General features: G+C 37.5%; 1 protein-coding gene across 2 annotated transcripts in view; it reads left to right on the plus strand.

Moving 5' to 3' along the window:
* The window catches only part of ZMAT4 (zinc finger matrin-type 4), a 347,224-nt gene that overhangs the window by 100,179 nt on the left and 223,455 nt on the right, over nucleotides 1-23,590 (plus strand). For both annotated transcript variants that reach the window (XM_040452367.1, XM_040452456.1), the window contains exon 3: nucleotides 20,272-20,361. In XM_040452367.1, coding sequence (XP_040308301.1) covers nucleotides 20,272-20,361 — 90 coding nt within the window. The remainder of the gene's footprint in view (nucleotides 1-20,271; nucleotides 20,362-23,590) is intronic.

The raw sequence follows: 23,590 nt of genomic DNA on the forward strand, positions 1-23,590 counted from the left end.
TCTGAATATAATATGCATCAAGGTTTTGGAGAATAAATAAATGAATGGATGGTTTTCATGTAATTGTACACACTATTTGCCTGTCTCAGTCCATGGCCATTTAACTCCTCTTGTAGCCGAAATGCCACAGGATTTTGTGTATGTGAGTGAGTGTGTGTGTATGTATGTGTGTGTAGAGTTGATTTAATCTAGCAAAAGAAAACTAGAAAGTGAATAGGGCACCAACATTAGTTAATTTCCTCTCTCCTGTTGGCCCAATTTCATAAATGCACTCTAAGCTGAGAGGAATAATATTTGAAATACCAGGAATTGAATTTAAACATGACTTAGAATCAACATATCACCCCTTGTTGAAGTCCAGAAGAAAGGACTACATGGAGGAGAAGAGATGGTTGTGTTTAAGGCATTAATTTCTGCTGTATTCCTAATTTAGCAAACAAGAAAGGAACCAGTAGTCACAGCCTCGCCTTGGCTGCTGTGCTTTGTCATATAAACCAGAAACAACTGCATTGGGCTGCTGAGGAGCTGAAGACAGCTGAACCCTCTACCCCCGCCTTTTAAAAAATAATAGTCATAAAAATATATCCTTATTCATAAGTTCTCAAAATTTTGGTACATTTATATGAAAAAGCAATTCAGTTAGCAGGTGAAAAGAAGTGGGGCAGGCTTACTTGAAATCTAGTTAAGAGCAGGGGGCAGGAGGGAAGGGGCTATGATGGTGCTGCATAATCATGTGGTACCCAATAACATTACAATGAAGACACTGTTATTTTCCTTGGATGAGAAAATGTCCAGCCTGAATGCATGATTACACTGGTTACACACTTCTCAGTAGTCTTGGTCTAGCTTTATATATGCATATTTATCTATGGGTTGACTTTTGACAAGAGATTCTGGATCAAATTGGATTGTCAAGAATGATGAGGGCAAGGCAGAAATTATATACTAGTATCTGTTTGAGGAAGACAAGCAGAACTGAATTTGACAGTTCTGTTTGCTTTAATTTCAGCCTTAAGCCTGCAAGACTAATTAATACACTGTATTAATCAATTCAAATCAAGAAACATTGGACTGTATATCCTGCCTTGTGAGAATCTAGAAGATTCATATATTGCCCTTTGCAGGTGGTTGTGGTTTGGGGCCACATGAACTATGTGCGAGTTATTAGATAGGCATCAGATAAGCTGGGGAGTATTTTATGAATTGCTTAAATGAAAATAATAAAGAAGCTAAAATATATGATAAAGACAATGAGAGCTGTGAGGGGTTAGAATAGGATGCAATTAGTGTCTGGAGCAACTGGGAAGGAGTTCATAGAGGGATCGGTCTTGGGACAGGTATAAAAGCGTTGTTACATGTGAGTGTGCAGTGGGAGGTATTGTGTATCTCAGGAATTGGGAAGACAATCAACAAACAAACACAGAAACAGGAATGTACATTTTGTGGTCTTACAATAAATAGTAAGGGGAAATTATCCTGGCATTGTAGTTAAGACTTAGTCTCTGGAATCACAAAACCTAGTCTCAAATCCCTGCTCTCCAATGAATCAATGAATGTGCACTACCCACTAGTTCTGTGCAACCTTGTACTAGCTAAATTTAATTTAGCATCACGCACGGAGGGATAAGTGAATCAATCACATTTAACATTCATAATGCATTCACAAAATTGGTCTATGCAAGATGCCTCTCCTTTTTTTTTTTTTCACTTATTTATGTACTTTTATGTCCATACACTGGGAAGGACTTAACCTTCAGCAAGGCAGTTCTCTGTTGCTGACATGATCCCCAAAAGGATTGACAGCTGAGAGCTGTGTGCTGACAGCACTCCCAGTAGCAGGAGCAACAAATTCTCCGTTGAAGGTGACCTGAGTGGCAACTCCATGTCCATCAACATGACTAAGCTCTCCTGTGAGTTCTAATGCTCTAATTGATTGCTTCACATTTTTTAAATAAATGTTTTTATTAATATTTGCAAACAATGAATTTTAGCTCTTTCCTTCATATTCTTAGATCTATTTTTATTTCTTTCTTTCCTTTTTCTCCCCAGTGGTATTAGTAAGGACCTCCAGTGCTATGTTCATCAGCAAGAGTGACAGTGATCATATTTTTTGTTGTTACTAGTCTTTAAAGGAATATAATCAGAATTTTTTTTTATTAAGTATAATGGCTGTTGTAGATTCTTCATATAACCTATTGGAGAAAAGAATATTCCTATCTTTCCCCAGTTTAGTAAACTTTTTATTTTTATTTTTTTTATTTATTTAAAAAATTTTTTAATGTTTTTATTTATTTTTGAGACAGAGACAGAACGTGAGCAGGGGTAGGGGGGTAGAGAGAGAGGGAGACACAGAATCCGAAGCAGGCTCCAGGCTCTGAGCTGTGAGCACAGAGTCTGACGCGGGGCTTGAACTCACAGACTGTGAGATCATGACCTGAGCTGAAGTCAGACGCTTAACTGGCTGAGCCACCCAGGTGCCCCAGTAAGCTTTTTAAAAAGTACAACTGGGTGTTGGATTTTATTACATGATTTTTCTGCATTGGTTGAGGTATGATTTTTTCTTCCTTCAGTCTATTAATGTGGTAAATAACATTGATTTTTTTTAAATGTTGTGCCATGCTTGCACTTCTTAGATAATCCATGATTGATCATGACACATTACCTTTTAAAAAACACAGTGTTGTACTCAGTTCATTAATTTTACCTAAGGGTTTAATAGACTTTGTCTTTTTGGAGCAGTTTTAGGTTCACAGCAAAACTGAGAGGGAGGTCCAGAATTCCCAATATGTACCCTGTCTCAAACAAGCGTAGCCTCCCTCATTATCAACATCCCCCACAATATTGGTGCATCTGTTACAATTGATAAATCTACACTGATACACCATAATCACCCAAAAAGCATAGTTTACCTTAGTGTATCACCATTGATGTTATATTCCACGGGTTTGGACAAATGTATAATGACATATATCCATAGAGTTTTTCACTGTCCTAAAAATCCTTTGTGCCTTGCCTATTCATTCCTCTCTCTCTCCCTAGCCTCTGGCAAGTGCTGATCTTTTTTAGTTTCTCCATGGTTTTTCCTTCCCCAGAATGTCATATAGTTGGAATCATACAGTGTGTAGCCTTTTCAGATTGGCTTCTTTCATTTAGTAAAATGCATTTAAGGCTCCTCCCTGTCTTCATGGCTTGACAGCCCATTTCTTTCTAGAACTAAATAATATTCCATTGTCTGGATGTACAACAATTTATCCATTTATCTACTAAAGGACATCTCAAAACTTGCTTCCAAATTTTGACAATTATGAATAAAGCTTCTATGAACATCTATATGCAGATTTTCATGTGGACATAAGTTTCAAATTTTTTTTTCTGATTAACAAAGGAAAAAAAAGTTGATCCATATGAAACCACCAATATTTGGTCATTAAGATTTTTTCATTTTATTTATTTTAAAGCTAGAGTGAGTGGGGGAGAGGGACAGAAGGGGGTCAGAGAGAGAGAGAGAGAAAGAGAGAAAGAGAAGGAAATCCCAAGCAGGCTCTACTCCCAGTGAGGAGCCCAATGCAGGTCTTGATCCCCTGACCCTGGGATAATGACCTGAGCTGAAATCAAGAATCAGTCGCTCAACTGACTCAGCCAACCAGGTACCCCTGGTCATTTTTTTTTTTTTTTAACTTACAAGAACATCAGTTTCACATGGCTTAGTGTTTGTGAACAAGGTATATTACTTTGATGGATCTTCATTTGTTACACCAACATACTTCACATGGTCATGGTATATAATCCTCCTATCTCACAGTTCTGCTTTTTATTTTTTATGATTTTGTGTTTTTGTCTCATATTGGTAATATCTTCTCAACTCCTTAAAAATATTTATCATTCTTATTTAAAATTTTTGGTTTGTGTATTCCAATATTTTTTCTTCACTTTGTTTTGTGTCTGCCTGCAAGAGTGCTGGTGTTCCAGACAAAGATTGGAACTTGAAAAGGGAACTAGACCCAGGAGAAAAGTTGATGACTTCTCTTGGGAAGTATTGAGTTTGAGTAGGATAATAATATAGCTAAGGAGAACATTCTGAACGCAGTTAGGAAGACAGTGGATGTTGGGAGAGAGAAGGAATGAGGAGATTATGAGAAATGAAAACTGGCAGTCAGAATCTGAGAGCTGAGAGATGTCAGAGCATTGCATCTGCCCCAGACAGCCTTCTTTCCAGCTCTTGAAAGAAGATTGGCCTTGAGACTGGTTCTTCTTGAGTTTGTCACCCATAGAAGTGAAATCCAGCTGAAGCTGGCGATAGCTTTTTCAGTCTGTTTTCTTTTTCTTTCAAGGTGGGCTTAGCAGCCATAGAAGGGGAGGGGAGAAGAGAAGATGAGAAATATGGAAAGTGAAGATGTGGGTTTCAAAAATCCACTTGCTTTCTAAGCATCTAGGGAGCAGATGAAAACCCTAATTTCAGGTTCCCACCCCTAGCAAATTCTTATAAGGTCTGAAACTTTCTTCAAAAACAAAACCGAAAACAAACTCTCTACAATTCTGAATCAGGTGACCCGAAGACCAAATTTTGAGAAAGATTGGAAGGGAAATGACTACTTCAGGTTTACTCCCTATGCAGATGGGTAGGCAATGAGGTGGGACCTAGGAATTCCTGCACTCCCCTCTTTGTTATCCCCAAGAGGGGGCACTCTGCATTCCACAATGTCTGGAAATGTAAACCCCTGCTGTGTGCCTCTCTTGCCCCTCTAGCTGAGGGCAAGGAGTGACAAAAAGACTCTGGAAACATCTGGGGAGTATTTATTGAATAAAATGATCTTCAACTGAACACATGTATCTCTCTGAACCACCCATCTAGAGAGGATGGATTATCTGAGAAATTTCCAATTTTTCTTTAATCATGCTATCAGTTCAAAACAACCAGAAAATAGACTAAAATCAGGGATTTAGAATAAGCAAATTGAAATCAGGTGGTGGTGGAGCAGCAGGTGAGAGCAGAGTTGCAGCTGGTGGACATGTGCATGTTTCCCCTTAGGGTCTGCAGAGTGGTATTACACAAAACAACTGTTGCTGGAAAAATGAAATATGCTTCTGGTTTCTTGACTCTGTGGATTCTAACACAACTTCTGTTTCCTGGTCATTAGGTGAAACAAAGCTACCAGCCACTAGCTGCACAGCTGGACCCTTCCAAATTCAGCAGTAGTGAGGATTTCCACCCCTCCCCCACTTCAGTGGGCTAATTTCATGTGCAAAACTTTAGCCAAACATGGTGGGAAACACTAGGGTGGGGAGAATCTCTTAGGCAGATATTTTACTGTTTTGTTATTTGTTTATTTATTTTACTGTGTTTACATTGAGGCCTAATTGTGTTCACATTATATAGTCTGAGTCACCTATTTATTTCAGCTTGAGATAAAATTGACAAATTTATAAGATATTTAAAGTGTATATCATGGTGATTTGATATACATTGTGAAATGATTTTCCCCATCTAGTTAATAATCCAACACCTTACATATTATATATATAATTAATAATGCATTATATATAAATATAATATACAAATGTATATTATGTGAATATACATATAATATATATGAAAACATTTAAATTCTACTCCATTATCAAATTTCAGTTATACCATACATTCTTATAAACTTTAGTCACAGTGCTTTAGTTTAGATAGATTCTTAGACCGTATTCATCTTATAGCTGAGAGTTTTTACCCTTTCTCCAACCTCTCAAAATTTTCCCTACCAGCCCCCCCACCTACCCAGGCCCAAGAAACCACTCTTCTTTCTGTTTCTATGAGTTTGGGTTTTTATTTATGTATTTATTTTAGATTCCACATATAAGTGATACCATACAATATTTATTTTCCTCTGTGTAGCTTTTCTCACTTAGCATAATGCCCTCAAGGCCCATTAATGTGTCACAAATTGCAGAATTTCCTTCATTTTCATAGCTGAATAATATTCCATTATGTACATATACCACATCTACTTTATCCATTCCTTCATTGATGGACATTTAAGTTGTTTCAGTATTTTGGCTATTGTGAATAAGGAGATTATATCACTAATCAAAAACCTCCCAACAAGGAACAACTCAGGGCCAGATAGCTTCACTGGTAAATTCTACCAAATGTTTAGAGAAGAGTTAATACCAATTCTTCTCAAGTTCTTCTAAAATATAAAAGAGAAGGAAACAATTCCAAACCTGTTTTATGAGGCCAGCATTTCCCTAATATTGAAACCACACAAGGACACTACAAGAAAATTACAGTCTAATATCCTTCATGAACACAGGTGCAAATATCCTCAACAAAATATTAGCAAACCTAACTTAACAGTACATTATAGAGATTACATATCATGATCAAGTGGAAATTATTCCAGGGATGTATGGATGGTTTAACATCTAAAAATCAATCAATATGATACCATGTTAACAGAATGAATGATAAAAATCATGATTATCTCAATAAATATAGAAAAAGCATTAGACAAATTCAACATTCATGTATGATAAAACCTCTCAACAAACTGAGTATTGAGGAAATGTATTTAAACATAATAAAGGCCATATATGACAAGCCCATAGCTTCAGTGGTAAGAAACTGAAGTTTTTCTTTTAAGATCAGGAATAAGACAAAGATGCCCACTCTCAACACTTTTATTCAACATAGTACTGGAAGTCCTAGCCAAAGCAATCAGACAAGAAAAATAAATAAAATACATCCAAATTGGAAAAGAAGAAGTAAAATTGCCTTAATTTGCAGATGACATGATATATGTAGAAAGCCCTAAAGACACTACCAAAAAAACTGGTAGAACTAATAAAGGTATTCAAAGTTGCAGGATGCAAAAATCAATATACAGAAATCTGTTGAATTTCTATACATTAATTACAAACTACCAAAAAGAAGTAAAAAAAATATTTACAATTGCATTGAAAAAAACAAAATACCTAAGGGTAAATTTAACCACCATGTGAAAGATCTGCGTACTGAAAACTACAAGACATTGATGAAAGAAATCAAAGAAGACACCAAAAAAAAAAAAAAAAAAAAAAATAGAAAGGTATTCTGGGCCTGTGGATTGGAAAAACTAATATTGCTGAAATGTCCATGCTACACAAAGCAATCTACAGATTCAATGTGAATGCTATCAAAATTCCAATGGTATTTTTCACAGAAAAAGAACAGTCCTAAAGTTTATGTGGAACCACAAAAGACCCTGAATAGCTGAAGCAGTCTTGAGAAAGAAAAACAAATATGGAGGCATCACACTTCCTAATTCAAAACTATACTACAAAGCTGTAGTAATCAAAACAGTGTGATACAGGTATGAAAATAGACCCATAAATCAATAGAACAGAATAGAGAGCCCAGAAATAAACACACAACTGTATGATTATTTAATTTATGACAAAGAAGTGAAGAATATACAGTGAAGACAGGATAATCCCTTTAATAAATGATGTTGGGTAAACTGGACAGCCACATGCAAGAGAATGAAACTGGATCTCTATCTTACACCATACACAAAAATCAATTCAAAGTGGAGTAAAGATTTGAACACAAGACATGATACCATCGAACTCCTAGAAGAAAACATAGGCAAAAAGCTCCTTGATACTGGTCTTGGCAATGATTTTATTTTGGACAACAAAAGGAAAGGCAACAAAAGCAAAAATAAGCAAGTGAGACTACAGAACAAAAAAGCTTCTCTTTACCTGACTATGTAAATAGTTAATGAACATTTGTAGAGGAACTCTTCTGTGCAGGATTTTTAAAGGTGCATTGTGGGGATGGATCAGAACTATAAAAATAACAAGAAATTAAGGATTCAGTCATAAAAACAGAGTTCTATTTGAAAATAATTATATGGTACATGCCTAGGAGTATAAAATAATAGGGTAAAAAGAGAATCTAATGTGAAAATGTTTGAGTAAAGAGGCCAGATGTGAGCCTTCCTGCTGCTGTCCTTATTGTGGTTGTCTGGGTGATTGTCCTGCCTTGCTCAGCTAGTCATCCCTTTCATGAGGGCAGGGACTCTAACTTAACTTCGTTAAGTTAAGGCTAAACCTCACTCCAAATAAATAGGTGGGGACTACACTAGTGTATGTCCATGGTAGTGGTAGGGTTAATCTTGGAAGACTTTTCACAGTGATGTTTATATAAAGTGCTAAATTTTTTCTTATTCCAGACATGAATTTTATATGAGAAACCAAAAGACCTTGGGAAATGATAGTCCAAGATTGGCTCATGTTGCTTAAGCTTTCACATTTCACAAGGATTTTATAGCTTTGTTGCTGCAAATCACCCAGTCTTCCTTGACTTTAATTACTGATCACACTGGCTTTATTTTTCTCCTTATCTCTAACTTTAATTTCTTTAAAAAGGGCTTGTGGGTAAATATCATTTTTTCCCCAAACAGCAAAAAAGAGGTCTAGATAAGGTATGCCGTATTATTTATCCTCCAGTGTTTTCTTACTTTTCATGCGATTCTGCTTAAAATGCGCAGACATAATGGAGACATATTTAGCTCTATCCTCACACTACAGAAAAATGGTTCCTGTGCACTTTGGTGGTAATATAATTTTTTTGAGTTGTAAGACTTTGATTTAAAATTGTAATGCATTGGGGCGCCTGGGTGGCGCAGTCGGTTAAGCGTCCGACTTCAGCCAGGTCACGATCTCGTGGTCCGTGGGTTCGAGCCCCGCGTCAGGCTCTGGGCTGATGGCTCAGAGCCTGGAGCCTGTTTCCGATTCTGTGTCTCCCTCTCTCTCTGGCCCTCCCCCGTTCATGCTCTGTCTCTCTCTGTCCCAAAAATAAATAAACGTTGAAAAAAAAAAAATTAAAAAAAAAAAAAAATAAAAATAAAAAAATAAAATTGTAATGCATTGATGTAGCCACTTGTGTAGGCAGATAAAAGTACAGATTTAATGCAAACATGTTTTTACAGTCATGCATATTGCACATCCGACTATATACATTTTTCTCCAACAAAAATTAATTTTTCCTAATACTGGTTTAAGATAAGCATTCTCATTTCAAATGCTTTTCAAAAAAATTTCAGAAAAATTGAAATTACCTAATTCTAGAAACTTTGCTTTTGAAAAATGGACTGATTACTGTATACAAGAAGAAAGACTCCAAGAGATCATCTAGTTGAAAGGGAGACACATGTCTTACCTCAGGTTACTATAACAAAATCCCACAGAATGGTGGCTTAAACAACAGGTGTTTTTTTTCTCACAGTTCTCGAGACTAGAAGTTTGAGAGTGAGGTGCCAGCAGGGTTATTTTTTGGTGGTGTCTCTTCTTAGTCTGAAGAAAGGCCGCCCTCTTGGTGTGTCCTCACATGGCCTTTACTCTGTGCATATGGAAAGAAGAGATCTCTGGTGTCTCTTCCTCATCTTAAAAGGATACCAGTTCTATTGAATTAGGGCCCCACCTTTTCTGAACCTGTTCAATCTTAATTAACTCTGTAAGGAGTCTATCTCCAACATAGAGTAACATTGAGGATTAGACCTTCAATATGAATTTCGGGAGAGACACAGTTCAGTCTATACAGCATAAATGCCCAAGATTCTATAATTAAAAATTAAGAGAAATATTATCTGACCACAGGTTAAAGGAGACTTTACCAAGGCATCATCTGGTGAGTGGGAAATTCTTAGAAATAGTGGAGGAATTGACTGTGTCCTGTCCCAAACCTCCTCTACCTCCACAAGCTGGATCTATATGTGACATGGTGTTGTTGGCAATATGACTGACTCTGAATCTTGACTTTTTGACCAGTTGTAGCAATTCCTCAGTTGCTTTAGCATTTATGCTTCATGCACATTCTTCATCAATTCACCTGCTGAGAGTTTTTCCTCCAATGTGCACACTCTGCAAAATGCCTGCAGGAGTTGTTACTTAGAATGCTTTCTGGTCTTCAGGCTCCCTGCTTCTTTCTGACCTACACTGCAGCAGTGGGGTACAGAGATGGAAATAGATGAGTAATGGGTTTGATTTCATTTTAGAATAGAGGGAATCTATAACAATGATGTACACACCACTTTCAAACTATTGTTTTGATTAATCAAGGGTCTTTGGCTCTTGTTCTGGGATTGTCTCATTTTTTCATTCATGCCTTTAGTCAGCTGACAAACCTTTTCTGAGCACTGACTATGTGTGATGGTTGATAAGAATACAACCCCAATGAACGAAACACATATAATCCCTATTCTCTGAGAATTTATAAGTTGTGGGATCTTGAGCAAGTCCCTTGATCTTTTGAGACTTATACTTATCTTAAGGTAAGACTATTAGAATGATAAATCATCAATGCTGGACTGAATCTTTAAAACTGTGATTCCCCCCTCCCTCTAATTGCTGGAATGATTAGGTTCCTTAAAGAATTTGGAAAATTAAAAAAAAAAAAACACATATTAAAAAATTAACAAAATTAAAAGGCTACCTACTGAATGGGAGAAGATATTTGCAAATGATATGCCCAATAAGGGATTAATATCCAAAATATATAAAGAAGTTCTACAAGTCAACACACACAAAACCCCACAAATAATCCAATTAAAAAATGGGCAGAAGACATATTTATGACATTATTCCAAAGAAGATGTACAGATAGCAGACACACAAAAAGATGGCTCAACATCACTTATCATCAGGGAAATGCAAATTAAAGTCACAATGAGATATCATTTTACACCTGTCAGAATGGGATAAAAAAAGACAAGAAATAATAAGACTTGGTAAAGATGTCTCGGGAATGTAAGTTGATGTAGTCACTGTGGAAAACAGTATAGAGTTTCCTCAAAAAATTAAAAATGGAAGTATCATACGATCCAGTAATTCCACTACTGGGTATTTATCCAAAGAAAATGAAATCACTAATTCAAAAAGATGTATGCCCCCTATGTTTATTGCAGCATCATTTATAACAGCCAACATATGGAAGCAACACAATTGTCTATCGATAGATAAATAGGTAAAGAAAATGTGGTATACTATAACAGATAGGCAAAAAATAAACAGAAAGGAATCCACATATATCCTTAAAGAAAGCCATCAAGCTACAAGGGAAGAGAGCAAGAGAGGAAAGGAACAGAGAAGAACTACAAAAACAACCATAAAACAAGTAACAAAATGGCAAAAAGTACTTACCTATCAATAAATACTTTACATATAAGGGGCCTAAATGCTCCAATCAAGACATAGGGTGACTAAATGGGTAAGAAAACAAGGCCTACTACTTTATGATAAGGAGAACAATCCCAAAGAGACAAAACAACAATTGTAAGTATTTTTGCACCCAAGAAAGCAACACCTAAGTATATAAAACAATGATTAACAGAGGTAAGGAAGCAATTCAGTAATATTGTTAAAGTCAACACCTCACTTATATCAATGGATAGATCATACAGACAGAAAATAAAAAAAGGAAACAATGGCTTTAAATGACACATTGGACCAGATAGACTTAATAGATATATTCAAAATATTTAATCCCAAAACAGCAGAATACACATTCTTTTCAAGTACACATGGAACATTCTCCAGAACAGATCACATGTTTGGCTGAAAATCAAGTCTCAATAGATTTAAAAAGATTGACATAATTTCATGCATCTTTTCTGACCATGATGGTATGAAACTAGAAATCAATCACAAGAAAAAGTCTGGAAAGAATACAACTACACGGAGGTTAAATAACATGCTACTAAACAGTGAATGGGTCGACCAAGAAATTAAAGAGAAAATTAAATAATACATGCAGACAAATGGAAATGAAAACACAAGGATCCAAAATCTTTGGGATGCAGAAAAAGCTGTTGTAAGAATGAAGATTGTAGTAACACAGGACTACCTCAAGAAGCAAGAAAAAAGTCAAACAACCTAAACTTACACATAAAGGAGCTAGAAAAAGAACAAACAAGAGCAAGAGAAGAAAGGAAATAATAAGGATTAAGACAGAAATAAATGAAATAGAAATTAAGAAACAATAGAACAGATCAATGAAACCAGGCTTATTCTTTGAAAAGATCAGTGAAATTGATAAACTTTTAGCCAGACTCATCAAAAAAATAAGAGAGAAAATGCAAGTAAATAAAATCAGAAATGAAGGAGGAGAAATAACAACTGACACCACACAGATAAAAATGATTATAAGAATATAATGAAAATTATATGCCTACAAATTGGACAACCTAGAAGAAATGGACTAAATTCCTAGAAACATATAACTTTACAAAACTGAATTGAGAAGAAATAGGACAGTTGAACAGACAATTACTAGCAATGAAATTGAATCAATAATAAAATACTCAAAAAGTCCAGGACCAGATGGCTTCACAGGTGAATTGTACCAAACATTTAAAGAAGAGTTAATACCTATTCTTCTCAGATTATTCCAAAAAATAGAAGAGGAAAGATGGTTTATGAGTCCAGCATTACTGATACCAAAACCAGATAAAGACACTACACAAAAGGAAAACTATAGGCCAATAATCCTGTTGAACATTGGTGCAAAAATCCTCAACAAAATGTTAGCAAACACTAATTTGAACAATTACAAGCACCCCTGTTTATTGCAGTACTTTTTACAATAGTCAAGATAGGGGAGCAACCCAAGTATCCACTGATAGATGAATAGATAAAGGAGGTGTGGCATTTATACACACACACACACACACACACACACATAATAAAAAAGATAAAGAGGATTAGGAGTGCACTTATTTTGGTGAGCACTGAGAAATGTATACAACTTTTGAATTATTGTGCATCTGAAACTAATATAATTTTCTATGTTAATTATATGTGAATTAAAAAATGGAAAATGTGGTGTGTGTGTGTGTGTGCATGTGTGTGTGTAATAGAATATTACTCAGCCAAAAAAAAAGAATGAGAAGCTTGTCATTTCAACCACATGGATGGAAGTAGAGGATAAAATACTAAGTGAAATAAGAGAAAAACAAATATCATATGATTTCTTTATATGTGGGATCTAGAAAAACAAATGAACAAACAAAAAAGCAGAAACGGACACATAAATACAGAGAAGAAATTGGTGGTTTCCAGAGTGGATGGGGACAGTGTGATGGGCAAGATGGGTGAAGAGGAGTGGGAGATACAGGCTTCCAGGTATGGGATAAATAAGTCATGCAGATAAGGCATAGCATAGAGAATATAGTCAATTGTATTGTAATAGTGTTTTATGGTAAAAGGAAAAAAAAAAGTAAAAAGTGTGTATAAGAACAATTGAAATCACCTGTGATCCATGATAAACAATGTTAACCCTTTGGTATGTTTCTCCCTAGACTTTTCCTATGTCTATGCTAAATACACACACACACACACACACACACACACACACACACATCTATCTATCTATCTATCTATCTATCTATCTATCTATCTATCTATCTCAATATGTATGTAGATAGATTCTATTGTTAAAAAACTTGGCATCATTTATATTCTGGTTTCAGAGAGACCTTTTTTCTTAGTATGATTTCATAGATTTTTTTAAAATGTCATCGATATTATTACAATAATTTCTTGATGGCAGTTTGGTAATCTATCACACAGATAAAATGTTTATCCCTCTCACTTAGGATACGTAATTTATTTTCCCGCTTTCACTTATAAATAAATGGCAAAACATAACTCTGCTTTCTTAAAATAAATTCATAGAAGTAGAATTGTTGGATTGAACAATTTTTTTTTCCCTTATGAATACATATTGCAAAATTTCCATCCTGGAATCTTATATTAGTTTACATGCTTAATAACTCTGTACAAGAAGTTTCATTTTTCTGTATCTTCATAAATATAGATATGTTTGTTTTGTAAACATTTGTCAATTTAATGGTGAAAAAGATATATTTTTTAGTTTAAAAGTTATAAGGTAGAATTTGGGTGAACTTTTTATAAGTCTTTTTTAGCTGTTTGCTTTTATGCAATTCCTAGCTTTTGCCTATTTTAAGCTATTTTTCTTATAAATTTGTTAGAGTGCTCTATCTTAGGTACTAAACCATTTTATTTTACTTTTGCAAATATTTTTCCTACTTTATGGTTTGCCTCTTACATGTATTTCAGATTAAAACACCTATTTTTTTATGCTCCATCAGTCCTTCTTTTTCTTCATTGTTCACAAAACTTTCCAATTACAAAGTTTATGTATGTATATATATATATATATATATATATATATACACACACGTATACACATGTACATATACACACATGTATATATATATACATATATATATGTATATATATATATTTCTAGTTTTCTTTTTGTTCCAAATTATTGGTTCTATTCTTGGACTTTTTATTCTATTTGTTCTGATCTTTCATATGTAAGATCTCCAGTATCGCTATTTTCCACTCCTTTATTCTATCCCTCTGCATTCTAAGAAGTGTCTCTATATTGAATAACACACCGATCTGCAGTGTTGATTCTGCTCCTGTTGCTGTGAAAAGACTTTCAAAATCAAGCCATGATATTTTTAATGTTCTTTCTTTATTAACGCAGGCAGTACATCTTTATTTCAATCAGCTGTCTTATCTCATCTTTTAGCTTTTACCCTCAGCATTAAACAGCACAAAGACTGTGCCATTTAAAATGTACTTCTATTTATTGTGGGAAATGTTTTGCAAATAATTTCTTGATGTTTTTTCCTTGGAAGTTTTTCCAAAGTCTTCTTTTTCCAATACAGAATTATTTCCTAGGTGCTACTGATCCTTGGTGAACAGAGGTTATGAGGGCCTGTCACTTGTCTCTAGTGTGTGAGGATTGGCCTTTGATCCTTTCATGGTATGTCTGAAAGCTTTCAGGGATCTTCTGATCTGATTCCTTTTGTAGGACCATTTCAGTGGCCTGTGTAGGAGGTCTGAAACCCGGGTCCTTGGGCAGTTCCAGCAGAGAACATTTATTTCTTATTTATTTCTTCTGAGAATTTTAGTTGGTTCACTCTAGGTACAGGGAGTTTCTGTATCCAGCCTCCTTTCTGTGATAATAAGGAAAGATGCATCACTCTAGGAAAGAGTCACAGTCATCAGAGGGAATCTTGCACACTTGTGGTTTTCTCTGTACTGAACCTTGACTTCCCAGTGAAGTTGTGCTCCAGCTTTTCCAGGGCTCAGCCCTGGGGCCCTCAACCTGGGAATGTTAAGTGGGGTTCTGCCAGGGTGCCTTCTCCTTTTTCCTGAGAGATGGAGCCCATCTCACATCAGCCAGTCATTCTTGGGTAGCTGGGGAGTTAGACCCTTGGTATTTGTCGTCCTTCCCTTAAGTGGCTCTTCTTCACCCTAGAATGAGTAGAAACAGCTCAAAATTGGTTGGCATGTGAGTATCACTCCTCTGTAATTATGAGTCTGTTCCAGGTTTTCCCTTTTTCTTTTAGGAAAAGGCTTATTTTAGCTGGTTTTTGGAAGAGGTATAATTAGATACCTATGATGAAATAAAATGGTGAAGACTTAACTAGGGAATCAGGAATGGATCTTAAAGCTTATTTGAAATAACACCTCTCCTGCCAGCCTCACAACTGTGATTTGAGGATAAAATGAAATGGTAAATGTCAAAGGGCTTTGAAGGCTGTTTGGAGCATTATGCAAATACTAAGTTGCTTTGTTATCTTCACATTTTATGAGACCAGAAATCAGTAGCCTTGCTGGAAGCAAATTTGAGTTGTGAATTTTTTAAGGGTATGTGATAATGGGAGATGGCTATTTAGGTGAAGCACAAAGCCATTCTATTTCCATGTGGTCCACCCCCTTCTTTCACACAATACATCGGAAATAGAGGTTTGTCTTGTTCTTTATCCCCCCAAAGAGAAGGCTGGCCTGAATTTCCACTTTAGATGATTTCTTTGAGTGCCAAGAGATTGTTTCAGCCAAAGAAACTAATCTGCAGATAGGTCTGCCCCCTGCACAATGCCCAGCATCAGGGGCAAAGGCTTTAATTAAAATGGAAGAGTTGGTAATTTCTGACCTCTCTGGGAAGCTTAAAGTTGATGTGGTTTGAATGAAAGTAATGACTTTTACTTAAAATGCAAATATTAATGTGAGAACCAGGGACTGACTTTTGGTGCAAGCAAAAGAGATTGTAATTTCGTTTTCATGTCTTTTCCCTTAAAGAAATGGCCCTTTTCTTCCCTGACACTCTGTCATATGTACATTTAACATGTAAGATCCTTTTGTCTCCTTGCATTTCCTTGCAGTTGGCAATTTGTCTTTTTAAATTCTTAAAAGCAGTGCATGTGTGAGGTATTAATAAATTTGAAAAAGTCATAAGGATTTGCTTTTGTTGTTCATATTACTTGGATGACAAAAATCTGTTTCAGAAGTCGCTTTCCTTCCAGGTTGGTTGTCTGGATGGCATTTGCGCACTGTCTCCGTAGAGACTCCATTTGTACACAGGAAGTGGAAATGATCGCATTGTGAAAAGGACACGTATTTACCATAACATTTGTATGTTCCCAAAGAAAGTTTTAATATTTAAAGTAATGTGTATTGCTCTCGGGCTAAGTAGTCTTATCTAATCAGCAAGTATTGCAGTGAAAAAAATCATGCATTTGAATGTTGATAAGATGTTAACGGGTAGCTGGAAATGTGGTCAATTATGCCAGTATATGAATATATGAGTATAAAAGCATTTCAGATCAGTGTGCTTTTTACTAATTACAATCATTGTGAGTAGAAAGTATACTTATTGAGAAATTACAATGGCTTGAGCATTGTGAAGTTATTACTTTTATGTTAAGGGAAAATTGGTTGTAAAAATAAAAAAATGAAAACCATCCATACTTTCTCTACCTATGCTTGGTTTTCCACCTCTTACTTATATACTTACAAATATTTATATCATCTTAATCACAGTACACAAACAATTTTCAGTTTAGCATTTTCTGTTCAACATTCAGTATGTAGGAAGGACTTTTTCAATATCCAACTGAACATAAGGGCATCCCGTGGCTACTTTAACCAGCCTCTTGTCCAACATGTAGCTACCCCCCTGAGTTGTTGTTTCTAGCTCAATGCTGCAATGAACATCTTTGCTCAAATCTAAGTTTAACATTTTGTGGAAATATTTTTGTTTGCTTGGTTTTAGAATAAATTGGAAGGAGTGAGGTTATGATGTCAACTTTCAACCAATTTCTGTGGGTAAGGGGTTGAGAGGAGCCAAGTGGGGGAAGACGCTGTGGGTTACTCGGTATGCCCCACCTTGAGGTAGAGGTGAGTATGCCAGGAAAAAAGGAGAGGACTCACTAGCAGGGCTGGACCCTGAGCTGAGGCAGAGGAATTATAGGGGGCCTGAGAGCATTCTGGTAGCTGCCTCTTTCTCTTTCTCAACCAACATCATTTGGAAGTGGTGTTGGGTTTGAATCAGTCTAACTAGAAGGGTGGCTCCACACTCTTCTCACTGAGAAGTGGACTGCCTTTGGAGCTTTTACTGTCTGCCTGAAGTTAGGGTTGGCTTGTGGGTGGGAAAGGCATTGGACCCCGTTCAGGCAGCCCAGGAAAAGCTGCAGGAGGACAGAGGCAATAAGGAAGACCAGGCAATAGAGAAACAGAGAAATGATGAACTAGGATGTCTCTGCCATCATTCCTGAATGAGGTGGGATTTTCCAAAGCACTGTTTTTCTTCACCCATACACAAGGACAAAGACAGTACCTGGAGGGCAGTCAGTCCTTCTGTCAAAATTAGAGGCTGGCAGCGCTGAGGAGAAAAACTGGCCTTTAATGAAGAAAATTGCTAATAAGACTCAAATCCCAACATCTCTCATCACTAATGGCTTTACAGCAGACTTATCATTTGCTTCCCTTTTCTTTTTAGCTAATGGGTTCTTACTAGTTTTGTCAAGCTGCAATTAAATAAACCAGTGAGCTCTGCCTTTGCTGGGAAGAATCTTTTGGAAAGAAATGTAGTATTTTAGCAAAGAGAAGAACTCCAACCATGAAACAGGCCACATTATGAGATTTCCATTTTGGATGTGATTTTGTTGTCTAGGAATCCAGGGCTTTGAGTAGATTGATGGTGGTAGGTAATGTGATACATTCTTCTAAGGGAACAAATGAAACTTTGAAAGCCCACTTCCACTGGCTTTGAGCTCACACTGGTACTGCTTTGTCTTTTCACTAATTACCTGTCTGTTGTGCTTTTCTCCAGCCCAGGCTCTGTGGCCACATTCAGCATCCTGCAGGTGTTTAATGGTTCTTTTTTCTCTTTTTGACTGTAGCAGTATTCTTAACTTTACCACTACTCCTTACCTCCAAAAAACTAACAAAACTGGAAACTGTATACAGATTTTAGTAATCAACATATTTATCTGCAAAAAACTGTACCAGTCTGCACTGCATCATTCTCAGAACCGTGCAGCAGCTGAACAATGCTGTTGAAATCATCTGGCACAGGTCCACGTAGGTCTCTATTTCACTGTCCTACCAATCTCCCAGGCAAACAAGACTCCAGGTAACTCGTGATTAAAACTGATAATACAACCTGGAAATGGCTACAAATGTATTTCAAAATCACACTCCAGTACCTTTATATGTCTGTAATATCATTCATGTTCCATTAACAATTTTAAACCCATTTAAAGGCCTTGAAAGTGTTCAAGGACTGTTTTAGAAGCATGGTTTTCTTGCTTTGGGCACAATAAGGGGATGAAAAATGTGATAAAGAAGGAAAATGAGACAGAGGGATTTATATCATATCCTGTAAACAAGTTGCAATTTGCCTTGCATTCTCCGAAAATCATTTTGCCTTTGTGGCTAATCCATGAAGGCAAACCATCATTGCAGGAGCTTGGCTGGGCCCCAACTGTAAGTAAAGGCAAAGCAGAACCAATGCCTGGAGAAGAAAGAAATCGGCCCTGAGCAAAGGAAAGGGATAGGCGATGGGAATTAGATAGTGATGGATTCAAGGAGAATGCACATCAGAGCAGTACAGATTCAGAGTTCAGGATTGGTGCACTTGTTGGTGAGACACGTTAACCATTATGTGGACTGCAGTTTTTCATAGGCGCTGCCTCATCTGATTCTCACAGCAACCCTAATAAATATCACGTTCATTTTGTACACCGAGAAAAAGAGACTCATTTTAGCTATAAACAAATTAGACTGACTTGCTCAATATCACACAGCCAGATGGTGGTGGAGCTGCACTTGGGATCTGAACTTGTCACTGGTGGTGCCCTTTTCACTCTACCATCCTGCCATAGGTAGCAACTTGGTAGTTAAAACTGTAGGGTTCTTTAAAGGTGTGGGAAGTTCAGGTGGGCTCCCTGTTGAGCAAAGTAGTAGAAGAAAGATAGAACTAAGACGAGGTCAATTCTCCATGCTGGGTGTGGACCATTCAATACAGGCAGAAACCCATAGTCCTGCTGATCCTACAGGATGTGGAGCTTTATTTGTTCAACTGCTTTGCCTGCTTGCATGCAACTTGGGCTCTGATCAGTCCTCGGGCTTGCATATGATATCTTTTGTTTGCTTATGATATCTGACTTGGGAAGATCTCTTTTTTTTTTTTTAATTTTTTTTTCAACATTTATTTATTTTTGGGACAGAGAGAGACAGAGCATGAACAGGGGAGGGGCAGAGAGAGAGGGAGACACAGAATCGGAAACAGGCTCCAGGTTCTGAGCCATCAGCCCAGAGCCTGACGCGGGGCTCGAAATCACGGAGCGCGAGATCGTGCTGGCTGAAGTCGGACGCTTAACCGACTGCGCCACCCAGGCGCCCCGGGAAGATCTCTTTTGATAGCTTATTAAGGAGGCTCTATCTAGCATGGGAGAACCAGAGATAAAGCCTTCTGTTGGAGATACTATGAGTGCCAACTCCCAGGAGGGTGTGGGGGGCACTGTCCCAAGATCCTCATGGCAGGGAAGTGGGAGGGTGAGACAAGGCAGGGGATCTAAGCTTTCCATCACAGTTGATCCTTGTATTGCTCTCTCTGCTGACCCATTCTTATTTTGAGGACAATTAAATATATTACGCACCCTATGCTTCAAGATCCCAGTGTTTTAACTTTAACTTTCTTCTTTAACTGTGTTTTCTAATCCTGAAATTATGTTGGCTTTATAACTTTGAGCAAGTCACTAAACCTATGTGAAACTTCACCCCACGTAATCCTCAGGAGTGTGGGGAAGTGTTTTTAATGAAAGTACTACTTTGCACTTACGGTCACTGGCTAAGTTTCCAAGGGTTTAAAATGCTTTCTCTTTCATAGTATTTGCTTCTGCTTTTCCTTCCCAGAGTCGAAAACATGCAAGCAAAGTCCGACTGTATTACATGCTTCACCCCAGGGATGGCGGGTGTCCTGCCAAGAGGCTCCGGTCAGAAAATGTGAGTATCTGGCACCATCCGATAACCTTAGATGATTTGTTCCATTTGCTAAGAACTTTGCAAGTCTAGGAAGTATAGTCATGTCCACCTTAGCAGAAAAGCTAAGTGAGTAGAAATTATTCTCATTAAATACTACAGAAAATGTTACATGTAAGCAAGTCTTTTCCCTTTTTCCCGCCCAAACTTGCCAGTATGGTGTTGGAGAACTTTGTGATGATTCCACACTAGGGCAGAGCCGAGAAAGAATGTACAGAAGGAACAGAGAGCAGCTGGCTGAGGGAAGGCAGGAGCCATCAGAAGATAAACAAAAGTAGGAAGGATGGCCTAAGGAGAAAACCTGCCAGAAATATCAGATACTTTGCTATTAACATATTTTATTTTTCCTTTGGTGTCTAAAACTGAATGCCAATTCATCCCTTTGTAAATACTGTGCACATCTTGCAAATAAAAATACTGAGGGTTTTGATCAGTGCCCCTCTCCCTGAGGGAACATTTACTTGGGGATAAAATGACAATTAGGAAGTTGCTTTGAGGATGTAAGGTCAGAGCAAAGGGTTTACTTCAGCCAGGCCAAAGCAGGGACTGATAAATAAATATTCCTTCCTCCCAGTAGGGCTTACTTTTCCTAATGAGTGGAATATTCATATCCATCCATTGCAGAGGTCCTCTGTGATAAACACTGCAGATGAAACAGAAATCGCTTGTCCTTTGAGCACTGAGGAGGCTGCAGGCATAGAATTTATGCCCTACACTCTTGCTTATGCTTGTGATTCCTTTCTCCTTCGTCTGCCTTATAGATGGCAGTCTTCTTTTCTTATTAAAAATTAATATATGATCATTGAAGACACTTGACAAGAACCACACTTGTGTGTTCTTCACAAGAGAAAAAGAGAGAACAAGAGAACTGTGGATGACCATGAGTAGTGACCATCAGGGCTGGTGTTAACGAATTCCAAGCACACCTCTTACATCGCACACGAGCTATTCATGCGCAGGCTAATCTGGAACACTGTGGAGTTGTCTTTACTGCCTTGGTGAAGCAGCATTTAGAGCTTATTAGAGGGAAAAGATGTCACAAAAACTTTTCAAGCTGCTAAGAAGTGGGACAGAGACTGGTTCTGTCAGCTCTTAGCCTTATGACCTTGGGCAAATAATTGATCTCTCTCAACCTGTTTCCTCAATGAGACTATAATAATCACCCTTTCCTCACTGGGCTTCTGTGAGGTGTACTGTTATATGCAAAGTACTGAGGAAAGAGAGATGAATAAGGCCCAGATTTGCCTTAAAGAAACTCAGAGTGGAGTGAGGGAGATCAACATTGTATAAAAAAAATTGCTGTAATTGCACAGTGTAGGTGTTTAAGATTCTACACAAAATCCCATGGAGACAAAGGGCAAGTTATCCATGCCAGGACGAGTTGCTCGGGGATGGTGTTACTGAGAGTTGGCATTTGAGGTGGGGTCCTTGGGCTTGAATGGATGGTACCAGTTGGAGGAGGTGGGGGTGGGGGAGGAGACAGGTGCATTCTTGGGTGTATTCCTATCAAAATAACTTATTAAACCTCAGGAGAGTTGACCTGAGCCAGCTTTCATGTAGTATAAGAATCTTGTAGCTACAGCAGAGTCCTGCTTTCCATCTTTCCATTAGTGGAGAGGACAGAATTAGTTCCTTTTCCCTGAAATTATCCAGCAATGATGCCCGTGTCACTTCATTCAGTAGCTTTTTCATGTCTTATCATAATAGTCAAAAACAATAGGGTTCATATACATTTGACAATTAGCTCTTGGAACACAGATTATTTTCTATCTGCTCAAGTTCTAATCATGAATGTTGTACTTACTTATGTCTGAGCTCCTAGGGAGGGCTTGACTGGGCAGACAGAAGGGGGACACTGGGACTCAACTGGTGTTACTTGAGGACATGGTCTTTGCCATTCTGGTCAGACCCATGATTTACCCACTCAGGCCCTGGTTCTGCCAGTAGCACTGGGAATGATTTATGGAGGGGAAGATATTTGGATTTTTAGAGCAGGAAGTATTTGCAAAGATTCTTTACCAAAGACCCCTTTGAGAACTTTTTCCTCTGGTGTATCCTGAGTTTTGAAAACTTGGATCTACTAATGGTCTGGTTTTTTTTTTTAATGTTTATTTATTTATTTTGCAAGAGTGGACGGGAGAGGCAGAGAGAGCATATGTGCGTATGTAAGCAGGGGAGGGGAAGAGAGAGAAGGAGAGAAAGAATCTCAAGCAGGCTCTGTGCTGTTAGTGCAGAGCCCAACATGGAGCTCTAACTCACAAACCATGAGATCATGACCTGAGCTGAAATCAAGAGTCAGACACTTCATCAACTGAGCCACCCAGGCATTCCTGCCAACGATTTATTTATTAAATCATATTCTATAGCTTTCTGTAATCATAGTATAAGACCAAATCAGTAAGCAGGAAAAGCAACATAATGACTCTACTTTTTGAAAGAGATTGTTGATGATTTTATGAGGGTTTGTTTGCACATACATTTCATAGGTAAATACATCATTTACCTTAGGCATTTTGACATGCTGGATATAGTATGGAAGCCACCCCAGTCCCTCACTGGGGATGTGAAAGTTGAAACTGGTAATTATTTGGCCAACTTTCTTTTGTACAGACTCATACCTTAGGGTTGAAAGGCTTAATATGCAAATAAACAATGGCCAGCCATATGGAAATAGAACTTTGATACACCTGAAGCTAATATAACATTGGGTTTCAACTATACTTTAACTAAAATCAATCAATCAATCAATCAATCAATCAATAAATGAAAATAGAACTTTGACCCATAACCTATAGCAACCATCCTGGGAGTCCAACCCATTAGTATATAGAAAACAGCCCCGGAAGCCTGCCTAAGTTAAACTTGTAGGAAGTCAGACCGTTATCTCTAGTAACAATCCAGGAAGCCAAACCATAACCCCTGTAACAATAGGCCCCAAATGGTCTGGACTTGATTAATACTTGATAGCTTTCCTAATTTTTGTCCCTGCTCCCTGTTTGGAACCAGCCAGAGAAAGCCAAATAGGCACTCCTAAACAATCACATAGGATGTCCACCTCTAGTTTGCCTACCTACAGCTTCCGCACACAAGCAGTCTCCAATCAGGGCATACCTGAGTCCTCCCCTTTATTCCGTTACAAAGCTTTCCCACTTATCCGTTTGCCTTGGAGTCTTCTCCAAGGCAAGTGATGGTG

This window comes from Herpailurus yagouaroundi, unplaced genomic scaffold (genome assembly GCF_014898765.1).
Source record: "Herpailurus yagouaroundi ecotype Mexico unplaced genomic scaffold, PumYag 28, whole genome shotgun sequence".
Taxonomy (NCBI): Eukaryota; Metazoa; Chordata; class Mammalia; order Carnivora; family Felidae; genus Herpailurus; species Herpailurus yagouaroundi.